We start from the raw sequence: 13,630 nt of genomic DNA on the forward strand, positions 1-13,630 counted from the left end.
GTCTTAGTCTTACGCACAGTCTTAAATGTTATTCAAATAATTGATGAGGAATTTTGTTTAAACCGAATACATATTTAGAATATTAACATATTGAATTAATTTAGTTTGATCATGTCAATATAGAAATGTGCAACATGGTCTTAAGTGTGGTGTGCGCCCTTTAAAGATCTCGCTGGCAATGAAAAAAATGAATGAAACTCAGCCATTCATAAAAATAGGACAGATCTGCATGATGATTGGTTCATATGGACTTACTTAATAATTCATTAGTTTCGGATAACCCATTGGTTACTCACTTGAGGGACACTGAGAGGGAGCCAATGAGATCCTGCATTAATGTACCACTCGCGCCCCAGGGAAAACCAGCCAGTCCATTTACCAAATAGCTCAGTCAAGTTCTGCGAGTCTAAGGAAGCGCATCAGTTGATCACTGTAGGCTATAAATACGAAACTGGGTTCGTTGTGGATTTTTCCCCGTGCAATCTTTCAAGACTAGAACGGGATTTAAACGCGCATACGGTAAGCTGCGCATTGCCTCAGTCTGTAGAAATGTTTGTTGATTTTGGAAAGCCAGCTGACTAAAGATGTTTTAGCTATACGTTTGTATACGACAGCAACTGCAAATTGAGCTTTGGGTACAAATGAACGCCATCTTATAGAAAGGTTTACATTGGCAACCATTTCCTGACGCTATTCATGTAAAGTTGCGCTTTATATAAAAGTTTACGAAACGCATATTTAGCTGTACTTCGGTCTGTGTAAATGTTGTCTTTTTGATTACCGAGGTTGGTCGGCTGGTATAGGGTATGTATTTTTATGAATGGGGAGGTCAGGTTTTTTTTCAGTGTTCCACACGGATCGAGTTTCACTTCATTGAGAAAAACAAGGGTCGGTGTAGGGAGGAGGGATGGGGTGAAGAGGGGAGCGGGGAGGAGATTTTTTTTTATTTTTTTATATATCTATATACTTCCCCGATGCTATCAAACGCCATTGCAACGGGACCGGTGCTTACACCGGTATATGAAGTTGTTGTAATGGGCATTTTACACTGAGGCTGAATTTGTTCACATTCATTTTCTCCAAATTGTCTCCACTGTTTCTGTGGACTATTGCACGTGCTATATGTATGTCATAGGATTAATACAATACATGGTAATGCTTTATTGGTATTGTGGGGTTTATGCTTTAAAAAAATGTATTTCAACAAATTGTTATCTTTACTCTCTACTGAGAACCCCATCTAATGTTACTTTAGAATGGCGACATCTGAGTTTCTTGTCAACTTTTAAGCTTCTGTAGACTAAAGGCGTCTTGATCGCTCATGTAAGCGACATATTTTCCATATCGTAAAAAAGTGTGTGCCTAATGATTGGCTATCTATCCTCCATAAATTTGTCATCCATTAGGAGAACAAATAACAGTAGCCTTCTCCATACAGCGAGTCATACAACTCTTGATGATTTTTCCCCCCCACCACTAAAGCCACCCTCGTGGATGGACATGTTACTATGTTCTATTCCCCACTTTCCCTGCCTTACCGTTTGTTAAGCATTACGTGTTTTGGATCACTTAACTACTTCATGCCCAAAGAATGTGTTTAGAGTTATTCTCCACAATTAATATTTTAAGTGTAGTATGATGCAGCATTGACTTGACCCAGAAAATATGCAGATTGAAAAAAATGACTGCATTCATTGTTTATTTGCTCCATATGTCCTCTAGCACACAGTATTCTGCTTACTGCCTAGTGCTAATGCCCACTGGCCATATAATAAAACCCTTCCTCTAAAGTTTCCTCTCTAGCTGATTATGATTGCACTCATAATCACCCACACAGATGGCTGGCTCTGCTTATATAACAGAGGCTACATACGTCACACAACTACAAAGTATTTACACTGTGTAAAGCGTGCACAGACCCAGCATGTTTATCATCTCTGCAGGCATTGGGGCTGTTGAAATGGAACACATTAAGACAGGTGGAGGTCTGGGATTCTGACGTGCCTGCCTACAGGCACAGCACGCATCTATTTCAATAGAAGATTGAGACAAGCGTTTCAGAGAATGACATGATGGGTTTTGATTTTTGTATTAGTTGAATAGATCATAAAAGGGACCCGTCGCTTTAGGCGAAGACCCCTTCACTGGGAACCTCTGAAGACCCAGGTAACATGGACGGATTCTACGACCAGCAAGTCCCATTTATGGTCCCACCTAATGTAAGTGCACCTTCCATGACAACATTTGCCTCTTTCTAATTTCACTGCATCTCCGAATGTCCACTTTACCAATGAATAACCATCTATTCGTATCAATAACATCTCACTGTAATTCAATTAGTCCGACAACGTTCTAATAGTTTTTCCCTGGTATTCTTCATTTTATTGTAGCAGAAATCTCACGTAGAGGAACCCTACAGTCGAACTCTCAGCGACAGGAAAAGGAAGTTTGTTGATACCGAACTTGCCCAGGACACAGAAGGTACTTGGATAAATGAACCGTTCTTGATGATATTGTGACCCCCCCCCCCTCCAGTCATCCCATGACATCTTCATATGTGAGACTGTATTCCTGGACAATCGCTTGTGCTACAGCATGATCATCCACTTTCATCCATCTTGATGTGTAGTGTTTTGTATATTGTAGCTAAGGACTGTAGACTGTAGTTTGAACCCTTTTCTGTTTTTATTCTTTAGATCTATTTCAAGACCTCAGCCAGTTGCAGGAGATCTGGATTGCTGAAGGTGAGTTGATGCGGGCTTTGAAAAAGGTGGAATATTTGGGCAGGGTAGCTGTTGATATGGTATTGTGAACCTTATTACACCAACATGTTTTGACCAAATAGGGCACTTCCTCCTCCTCTGCAGAATTAGATTGGATTATTTTCTGTGGCTCAGTTTTGTGCATGACTGAGCAGTGTTTGCCCTCTGTTAGACATTGGTCATGTCAATCCCTTCTCATCTCAGTCAGGTCTTTGCACAGTTAGCAAAGCAATTGAAATACAATTTCTTGTCATTCATTTAAAAACAAATCAGATGTTACAATTTTGTGACAGCAGTGATTGGAGAAATTGTATGTTTTTTAGATGGCCATTTAGAAGCATTGGGCAGGTGACAAGATTAGAGATTAACTGTGGATGCAAATTTAAAATAGTTTTTGTTCACTCAAATGGAACAAATAGAACAACGTTTCATGACTGAGAAACCACTGTTATGCTGAACAAGTCCTCTATTTGTAAGAGGTAATCATAACATGTACAGGAGAATAATCAACCAGACAGTTTCTCCCTGTGGTCCTTAGCACAGGTGTAAACATTACCATTGGATTGGAAGTGTACTATTACATTGGAAGTGGCATAGGTCTCAATTATTGTTGATATTTTTTATGGATTTTTTCACAAAAATAAAAAAGTTTGGGGGTGGGCTGTGTTTGTTAGTGCCTGTGTGTTTTAACGCCTTCCTGTCTCTCCACAGCCCAGGTGCCTGATGACGAACAGTTTGTCCCAGATTTCCAGTCCGATAGCTGTGAGTATCTCACTTTCATTATTTATACCCTGCAAGCTCAACAATTTGTGTGCGTGTGTACAAAAAACAACAACACATTTTTGTTGTGATGTCCACATGTGGATGTTGTATTATATTCTACCAGTTAGCTTCATCAAGTTTGGCCGTGAAAAGACTTTGCCACTGATTAAAATCAAAATGATTTCTAAGATACTATATCTTAGCCACTATTGGAAATCACTCAACACTGTTTCCTTAAAAGGTTTGTCTCGCCAGTGCTTAAACGTCTCTTTCCCCCCCCCCCTTATCCTTCTCTTCTCCCTCGGGGAAGAGACACCCCCTCTTTGCCTTCTCCTCCATTTTGGGTTTAATCAGCCGATTGGCATGGGGCATCACATGAGCCAAGCCTCTAATCTGATTTCACACTTTCATGCACTCAGACTCAGCCTCTGGAATGGGCCAGATTCCATAGGGGGGGGGGGGGCAGTTTGGAGCTTGTAGCACCCTCCTACCCCCCCTTCACCCCAGTCCATCAAGCTCTCTGAGTACCCCCCCCCCCCCCACACACACACACACACACACTCCAATTCAATCCCACCCTCTCCATAAGCATGGCTCCACTACCGCCATTTGTCTGCACATCATAGTCTTTCTATTGCTGCCAAGGGAAATATTAGAGTTATGTTCAGCAGAGCATTTTATGCCTCCCCATTTCTGAGTGTGTTTATGTTTTAGTCTGATGTTGAAGCAGAGACAGGGCGTGGTGTCTGTCCAAGTTTGGATATTCAGTCTGCCGTCGCTGACGGGAGATTTTGTTGTGCTAGCAGCTATATATTACTGCGGCTGACTCTGTGACGTGTGTTTACAGTGGAGTGTGTGTGTGTGTGTGTGTGTAGGGTCGCTGTAGTCTGTTCACACTGAGGTGTCTGGCCTTCGCTCTTAGCTTGCACAGTTGTCGTTATGGTTGTGTGTGTGTGTGTGTGCGCGTGCGTGCGTGTGTTGGCAGTTGGCAGAACTCCCCATAGCCAGGCAAGAACCCAGGCTTTCTCACAGGCTGCGTATTCACCAGCCTAGCTCACAAAACCCCTGCAGTCAGCCGCCCATCACATGGCACTCCATGTACTGTACCCTGCCCAACAAGGAAGGGGGAGGAGAACTGGCCTGGTCCAGCCATCTTTTCACCATCCTCTTACCCCACCCCCTGACCACCAGAATCAGGGAGAGTGTCTTGGTAATCTCCATCCATTTGCCAGCTTTCTCTCTCTCTCTTTCTTAGTGCTGTGCCACACTCTGGGCAGCTTTATAGCACGTGCAGGGGAGCTCACATGCCCATTGTTTGCTTGCTCTGGTCTACCAGAGTCGGGGCTGATTTTATATGGCTCCTGTTACTTTGTGCCCAGGGATCCAGTTACTCTTGGCCATTATGTGGCGCCCGGAAATGGCAGGCGATGCATGGATCCAGCGTCTAATGGTTACAGAGCAGGGGGGGGGAAATCATTCTGAATCATTGAATTACGACCACACTGATTCATGGGTATTGACTGGCCCGGCGATGGAAATCAGAGGGGAGCTCTTTGATTGCATGTGTGAAAAGAGGCCAAGCTATGATACTGATCGGGGAAAGATGCCAGTTGCAGAATAGTCTGTGCTGTCTGTGTCGTTTTGAGCCATTATAAATGCTCTTCTAAGTGGCTCTCATGGTTTGGTGGTGGTGGTGGTGGTGGTGGTGGTGGTGGCGGAGGAGGGGTGGGGCGTGCCTACTGTCAGTCCAATCTAAATGCGGTTGAGATAAGCCAATAGCGGATGTGCAGTTGAGCTCATCTGCCTTTTTCTCATGTGCCGTACCTTGTTTTTCCCCTTGTCTTTTCCCCCCCCAGTGATGTTTCATGGACCCCCAGCAGCCAAGATCAAACGGGAACTGAGTCCCTCCAAAGAGCTTTCTCCTTGTGGCCAGGACAGGAGTCCCATGCCGTACGGAGAGAAGTGCCTTTACAGCTACAGGTACACAAGACAATCAAAGCCTGGTGTCCACTCCAAAGTGCCAGTTCATTCAAGGGAAACATGTTCTTATGCAGCCCCTGATGACCTTTGTCCTCTGTGTGTTGTGCAGCAGTGCCTATGAAAGGAAACCCAATCTGGGGTTCAAGCCATTGACTCCTCCCTCCACGCCGGTCTCGCCATGCATCCCCACCAACACTGCAGGGACACACCCACTCAGCGAGCAGACTCCTCCCCCTCTCCCTCAAGTACCCAGCCAGGCGCCAGGGCCACGCCCCCTGCACGGGCAGCCCATTGCCGCAGGCTCCGCCCACAATCAGCGACCACTTTCCCTTCACAGCCAGAGCCCACCCTTTGCTGTGCCCTGCCCACCAATCAACCAGGATGTCAACTTCAACCCTGAGCACAGGTGAGGGGCCTTTGCTGATACTGAAAGGGTTCTTGTTTCTGGGCAGGATCGACAGTAAAACTGTATAAAACTTTATAATAAACGTAAGAAAAAATATAAAATAAACATAAAAAAAAAAAAAAAAAAAGTTCCACAGAGCCGTTCTCAGAGATGTTCATTGAGCTTTTTACTGAAAAGATGACCTTTGTGTTTACCAACATGTAAACATGCAACACTGCCCCTGAGCATTCAACTCCTGACTTGTATTTGACAGCTCTATAAATACCCGTCATAATCATATATCCAGGAGCCCGGACACTCAAAAGAGTGTACATTTTTCCACAGACACACACACCGTGTCATTTGAACGCCCGGTGGTGGGGGGGTCTATATATATGCCCTGTGACCTTTCAGTAATGCTGACATTAGGGGTGGAAAGGTGCCCGTATGTTGGCAAGCCGTGTTGGGGGGGGGGGGGGGCCACGGGTGGTGACGTGTGCTGGCAGCCTGCCAGGTCCTCTTTGGAGCGCCGGTTGAACCCGACCCCTGTGGGAACGGCCCCTTCTCCTTGTGGCCGTGCTCTGTCCAAAGAGGATGCAGTACTTGGGGTGTGTCGTCAGGAGGCTGCGCGACCGTGTCCTGAACCTTCTGCCCTTCTAGAAAACGGAAGCCAGCATCGTCTTTTTATATCCTTTAGTGACACCAGCACTGGACATCGTATTTACAGCTTGTGTTTGCAGGGTTGACTGCGGTAGCCTAGCCTCTCTGGCTGCCTAGTGGCCTGCAGTGCATGTCCGTGGAGTCTTTGGCAACATTATGAACGCATGCACAAAATGCAATTCTCCACGTTGAAAACATTTGGTATTTTAGGACTCAATATCCCCCCCCCCCCCCCCTCGCTCCTCTGCCCTTCCGTCCTAGGTTCCAGAGGCAGATGTCAGAGCCCTGCCTCCCCTTCCCTCCGTCTGAGGGGCAGACCCACCCCCCCTACCTGGCCCAGACCCCGAGCAACGTGTCCCGGGAAGGACGGCCCCCCTACCACCGCCAGATGTCCGAGCCCCTGGTCCCCGTGCCTCCCCAGGGCTTCAAGCAGGAGCTGATGGACCCCCGCTATGCTGAGCAGGGCGGCCCTGCCATGGGCCCTCAGGGTGCCTTCCACCCAATGGCCATCAAGCAGGAGCCGCGGGACTTCTGCTTTGACTCTGGTAAGTGACTGGCCCCAGGGTGGTCTACGGGGGTGTGTGTGTGTGTGTATAGGGGGGGGAGCATTCAGAGGCCATGGATACTCCAGGAGAGTTGAATAGGTGACCCTCAACACACCACCTAGTCGGTTGTACAGGCTTCTGGACAGGGAGGACCTAGTTGGGCCTGGTCAGGGTGGGTTAGCTGTGAGGTGAAGTGTCCATGCTGCGTGCAAGTGAACTGGCCAGAGGGTGTGGAATGTGCTTGTCCCTGTTTGCTCTGCGCTGGCACACGGCTGTGAGTTTTAACGCGCCGTAAGACCTTAAGCAAACACAGGACCACACACACACACACGCGCACACACAGGCCGCAACCCATTGCCTGCGTAAGCTCCCGTTAAAAACACTGTCAATCACTCTGCCCTCCCTCACACCAACACACATGGGTCTCTTAGCCTTGCTTAAGCCACGAAGGGCAAAAAGTGGGTCATCCCTCAGGTTCAGAGAAACCTACGTCGATGGTAGGCCTACGATCTAGGCCAACACCCACGTTGGGTTAGTACAAATACTTTCAGTTCAGAGGAGATAAACTACATTGATGTATTCTGGATAATGTTTTGGTGTCACAGGAAGTTGCCTCAATGCCGCAATAGTGGCAGATGTAACTCTCCCATCTCTACAGACCACAAAGTAGAGTGTGCCTACCTTGTTGTGGCTTAGGCTTTACACAGTCATCACTCTTTGTAGCAGTCTGACGCAGACACACCAACAGCCCAGCCAGCTGTTGTCTCAATTTTGACGTCATTATCAGTATCGTCACTGTCCCCTTTTTTCAAATCCACTGTGTGTCTGTGCGTCTCAGCTTTAGGATGGCCTGTGATGTAATGCCAAATCCTCTTAGCTTCTTATTGCCTATAAATACACATGTCACAGTAGAAGCTCAGGGTCTGTGGGTGGCTGGCTGGGTGGATGTACGTAGGTAGATAGGAGCCATAGTTGCCCATTTTAGGCAGTTTTCCTGGATGGTCTGATAACCACAGAGCAACAGGGCTCTAGTTTGCACCATTCCAGATGAGTAAGGAATATTTCCCCTAATTGGATAATGATCCGATATTTACCAGAGGAGAGGAAACAGAGAGTGGGAGAGGGGTGTGTGTGTGTGTGTGTGTGTGGGGGGGGGGGGGGGGGGGCACAGTGACACAGCAAACGGAAGTTGGGTCTTGACCCTGGGGGGACGGGTGACAGTGACAGGCGTAACTTGATAGTCTTGGTTATTGAATATCTGCAGATTCGGTCTGTAAGCCTGTTTGGGGGCTTGGACATGCGAGGGCTGTTGCGTAGTATGTCCTGTTCAGGGGCTTAGCCTGCTTCACCAGATGTGGGCTGCTGGGGACACTTAACTGCCCAGAGGTTTCATCAGTCACTGTAAGGAAAAGAGGTCGTCGTGAGCCTGTGACTAGACGTGCATCAAATACAATTTGGGTGTCCTTGATTTTAGCCTCCAACCATTCGGTCAGTCTAACCATTGGTCGCTTCTATGCATTACAGAAGTGCCTAACTGCCAGTCTTCATTTGGGAGAGCAGGGAGCTTCTACCAAAACAACAACCATGAAAGTATGTGAATATGTTAACCCGCTTGAATTACAACACGATATGTCAGTATTCACATGCATACAACATGGTATCGGCCATCATATTTTTGCTTGGCTTATCATTTTCTCACATCCCTTTCTGTGACCCTGACCTCTGAGGAATAGAGGTCAATGTTAATGGTACCTCAGAGGAAATGGTATCAACGTTGGGTGTTTGGTATAGCTGCTCAGGCAGATCATCTCAACCTGCCCAGCGTCATCACTGCTGCATGTTGTTGCTAGCACAATAGCATTTCCCACTCCTGGGAAGCTGGCCAACTGTATTGCCTTGTGAGCAGTTTGTTCCCCCTTTGGAACATAGTGGCTAGCCTTTAACTAGACTAGTGTTTCCCACGACCCCCTCTTACACCTAATCTCCCTCTCTTTGTTTTTCCTCTCGCTCCAGGTTTCAGCTTTGACAGAGACCCTCACCTGTACTACGACGATGCCTGTGTAGTCCCTGAGAGACTGGAAGGTGAGATTGGATAAGATGGCACTCAACTATTGAGTTGCTGGCAGAACATGAAAGGTCTGGGTGTATTAGTGCCGTGCTTTCATCACTGGAGAAGTGTCTTCTTTGGAGTCGAGGTGATGGGAGGGTGTAAAAGGAGCAGCCTGTCCACTTCACTGGCTGGAATGTCTCACCACAGTGTGTGTCTATGGAGTCCACTGCTCCCTCCCGCTCTCTCACACTCCCCCTCCGCTCTCGTTCTCAGGAAAGGTAAAGCAGGAGCCGTCTGTATACAGAGACGGCCCCCCCTACCAGAGGCGGGGCTCCCTGCAGCTCTGGCAGTTCCTGGTCACCCTGCTGGACGACCCGGCCAACGGACACTTCATTGCCTGGACCGGCCGTGGCATGGAGTTCAAACTCATTGAGCCTGAAGAGGTAAATCTCCTACTCTTCCAGTACTCCCTTCGTCCTCGACCCCCCCCCCCCCCATCTCCATATATATATATATATAGAAACTAGCCACAGCCATTCAAGACTTGCGTGTCCTCTGACTAGTCCTGCTGTGGTAAACGACACCGCTAACACCATTTTATTTCAGGTGGCTCGGCGTTGGGGTATCCAGAAAAACCGTCCGGCTATGAACTACGACAAGCTGAGCCGCTCCCTGCGCTACTACTATGAGAAGGGGATCATGCAGAAGGTAAAGGCAGGTTCACCCTTTTCCTTCTCCTTCCCCCCACCGCCTTCCCCTCCCTGGCAACTGCAGGTTGTTTGCAGTTCTACTCAGACACATTAGAATACAACCTTGAGGATGATGCTGCAAGGTCTGTGCAGAGATGTGCTGCTCTGTACTCTGGAGGTCCATATCTGGCTGGCTTCACATGCCCCTTGGTAGTGAGGTGATAGGTAGGGTTATTGATCCATGGCTGATTTGACTGGTCTCTTCTAAATCAGGCCCAGATTTGATAGGTGACAAGTAATGTTTAGAAAAAGCTACATGCCAAAAATCACCAACATGCATGAAGATCCGATTTGACAAATGGCTTGTCTAATGTCTTGTCTGTGGGTCAGATGGCTGAGCGGTTAAGGAATCAGGCTATTAATCTGAAGGTTGCCGGTTTGATTCCCGGGGGTTCCCAATGACGTTGTGTCCTTGGGCAAGGCACCCTACTTGCCTCGGGTGGAATGTCCCTGTACTTTACTGTCAGTCGCTGTGGATAAGAGCGTCTGCTAAATGTGAACGTCTTGTGTTGGTTTCTTCAGGTGGCTGGAGAGAGGTACGTGTACAAGTTTGTGTGCGACCCCGAGGCTCTGTTCTCCATGGCCTTTCCTGACAACCAGAGGCCCAACCTGAAGGCAGACCCTGACAGCCTGTCTGGGGTGGATGATGACACCCTGCCCCTCACTCACTATGAAGAGAGCGCCCCCTACCTGCTGGATGCGGGGGAGCAGTGTGTTGCAGGAGTGCCCTTCCCAGATGGATATGGCTACTGACATCCCCTGTAACTTCTCCCCAGCAATCTCTACACAACCCTGCCCCCCCCCCCCCCCCCCTCCCCCAGCTGAACTCCTCAACCCCTAAACGCCCAGCGCTGGAACTGCTGATCAGTCTGGAACCAAACCAGCCTGCTCTTCTCAATACCACTCCTCCTCAACTCCTACCCATGAATCAGATGTAACCCCAACTTCCCAACCCCACCACCGAGAAAGACAGGGGGATGAAGTTGCGGACAACAGCTTCTCTAGCATTGCGAGTGAGGAAAGGGAGAGACGGCGAGGAGGAAAGAGATGGGGGGGCCATAGGTAGTGATGGTGATACTGGACTCCTGAGGCTCGCCTGCCCCCCCCGGACTGAGGCAAAGCGCTGTTGTTGCCATGGAGACAGTGAATGCCAGAGGCCGTGTGATGTCAAAGTCTGACTGACAGAACCCTCTGTTGATCAGGCTGCAGAAGTTGTAGCAAATCAGATTTTGTGACAATCTGCTTTTCTAAATAGAGTAAATAACTATAATGTTTTAATTCTGACAAATCTAAATGCAGCACTATTCTATAGTTGCCTTTTTTGGTCCCACATATATTTTTCTGCCACCTATCTGAACGTTGAGAACAGTGAAAGGGCTTTAATTTGCAAAAAAAGAAACAAAAAAATATGAAAATGAACTAACAAAAAAAGAAACTCCCACCCACCAAATCAGTTTATTTCTGTAGACATAATGTTGAGAACCATTTTTAGTATGCTGGCTTTTCTACAATTGGTTTTACGACTTTAACGTAGTACTTCTAACCCTCCACTTGGACATGTGATAGGAAGGACTCTCAGACCTGAGGCCTACTGTACTGTTTTGTATTGTTTGTTTTCATGCCCAGTGGTGTTTTTATTAAGTCTAATGTGTGTTCTGTTGTGTTGTCCCTTTGCTGGGCCTAGACAAACCTGTCCTGGGCCTCACAGCTCTAGGCTACTAGAGGACTATGATGTGCTCTCAGGACCAGCAGCTCATTAAAGGAACACTCCACACACGTTCTCATCAACCATCACTCCTCTCATTGCCTCGGAGTTCAAACTGACTAGTGTTCCACCGCCTGACCCTGCAGCAATCCTGCATCCCGCAGACAGACTTCTAAGGGACGCATCTGCCCATATGTTCCCCGTGAGGCTTTTGAATTTATATACGCCTAAGATTTTATTCTATGTAAAAGGTCACAGTGTATTTTTCTTTTTCTATCAGGGTGCTTCATGTTACCTTGGCAGTGTACTTGTGTCCCAGGATATCAGGGGCGTTGAGACCTTGCATGCAAAGAGGGTGAAACTTGACATGTTTTCCCCCTTGGATCTTCTCTTTTGGCCAATCACAGGCTAGTGAGAGACCTCTGCTTCTCTTTGCATGGTGTACTGCTCTAAAGACTGTCCACTAACATATCGCTTTATTGTCTGGACAAAGAAGAAATTGTGATGTTTTCTGCATTTTTTTGTTCATGTTTTACGTTGTTTCTTAAATGGGGGAAAAATACAAACTTATATAAAATATATATTTTTGCTAAGTCTGCATCTGTTTTGATTTTAATGTATAAGCTGTATAGTTCTGCCTATAATAACGGATATGTATCTAAAGAAATCTAAAACCCTGTGATGCTATTTTCCGGCAGACGGTTGCTTTAAAAGGCTGCCATTGTTTTCGTAGATTGGATTATGGAGGCTACATTTGTTGAGGTTTGGTCTTGAGTTCCAACAGTGATCTCTCTGTCCTAATCCACCTGTAATCCAGGGGTTGTCTGTCTGCACTTGTATAGGCTTTAACCGCTCCTTCACAATGTGTACTTTACACTGCTGAGTTTCTTCTCTACTGGGTATAATAAACTGCCCTCTATGCTTTAATTCTCTTGTGCGTCTGTGTTTCTCTCTCCCTTCTCACTCACAGACAGCAGCTGATAAACTTCTCTGGCAGACACTGCTTGACTTCAGTCATTACTGACAAGGTTGCATGCCGTTAGCTGGGTCATGCTGCCTTTTGTTAAAGATTAGACCCTATCCCTCTCCCAAGTGCTCTAATAGCTGGCCATTTCTGGTCCTAGAAGACAGAGGATTCTACTACCTTCCAAAATACTGATGGGGTTAAAGGGCTTTTGAAAATTGGGATTATACAGTTTCTCTAAAGCCCAGTTTCCCAGACATGGCTTAAGCCTAGTCCTAAAGTAAGAGAGACATTCTATGAAGAGCTCCATTTAAAAAGTTTTTAGTTTAGGGCTAAACTTAATCCATGTCTGGGAAACTGGGCCTAACTGTTTTATTTAACCAGTAGCTAGAGGTTGCTCTTGACATTCTCTAATACCTTTACATAAAAGTAAAGAAATGGAGACCTACAGTATATTCTAAGGCTTCCCTAGAGCCATATAGTGAAATAAGCAAGTTGCAGACACAACCCAACTCTTATGACGCTGGTTACACGTCACTGAGAATAGGTAACAAGAAGGCACCTGCGTCTTAAATATTTCAATGAATCTTTGTGAATAAAATATTCATTCTCCCATAGTAAAGTATAATTCCTCTCTAGCAAATAATTCATCATGTAGGCTACATGGAGCTCTTCCAGAGCATTCTACCTTCATATTGTACTGAGTTTTTGACGCTCAACAGTTTAATATGGATGTGCGACAGCTTTGCTCACTCTTAGACTGCTTAGATAAGAGCATTTTAAGGCAGTGTATATTATTTCAATAGAAACAATATATACTACAGATATAACAATGGAAAACAAGAGAGCTTATTTGAGTTTTAAGTTATGAAGAAAATGCTGTCCCTTTACTATATATTGTTATCGTAGATTGTAGTAGATAATTTCTAATGACTTTGAGAATCTTATTTGACTGCAGTGGGATGTATCCCTCTGTGCCCTGCCCAGCACTCTGCAGATTGGCTGTTCACTCTCTTTCAACAACTTAAAAGCCTGAAGAGGGTCAGGGAGGCCTTGCTCTCAAGCAGC

At 46.5% G+C, this 13,630-nt stretch overlaps 1 protein-coding gene across 5 annotated transcripts; it reads left to right on the plus strand.

Moving 5' to 3' along the window:
• Window positions 1-379: 379 nt before the first annotated feature.
• On the plus strand, window positions 380-12,525 carry etv5a (ETS variant transcription factor 5a). 5 transcript variants are annotated; one of them, XM_084689685.1, is made up of 13 exons: window positions 380-519; window positions 2,096-2,219; window positions 2,391-2,481; window positions 2,697-2,744; window positions 3,474-3,524; window positions 5,381-5,504; window positions 5,614-5,910; window positions 6,811-7,094; window positions 8,619-8,684; window positions 9,108-9,176; window positions 9,418-9,587; window positions 9,751-9,852; window positions 10,416-12,525. In XM_084689685.1, the coding sequence occupies exons 2-13, from the start codon at window positions 2,172-2,174 to the stop codon at window positions 10,644-10,646; spliced, it is 1,581 nt and encodes a 526-aa protein (XP_084545811.1). In that variant the 5' UTR covers window positions 380-519; window positions 2,096-2,171; the 3' UTR covers window positions 10,647-12,525. The 5 variants fall into 5 exon arrangements, with proteins under 5 accessions (XP_084545811.1, XP_084545812.1, XP_084545813.1 ...); XM_084689686.1 differs by having other exon boundaries at window positions 5,617-5,910; XM_084689687.1 differs by having other exon boundaries at window positions 2,394-2,481.
• Window positions 12,526-13,630: the final 1,105 nt, after the last annotated feature.

Source organism: Hypomesus nipponensis, chromosome 23 (genome assembly GCF_054491055.1).
Source record: "Hypomesus nipponensis isolate SF chromosome 23, ASM5449105v1, whole genome shotgun sequence".
Classification (NCBI taxonomy): domain Eukaryota; kingdom Metazoa; phylum Chordata; class Actinopteri; order Osmeriformes; family Osmeridae; genus Hypomesus; species Hypomesus nipponensis.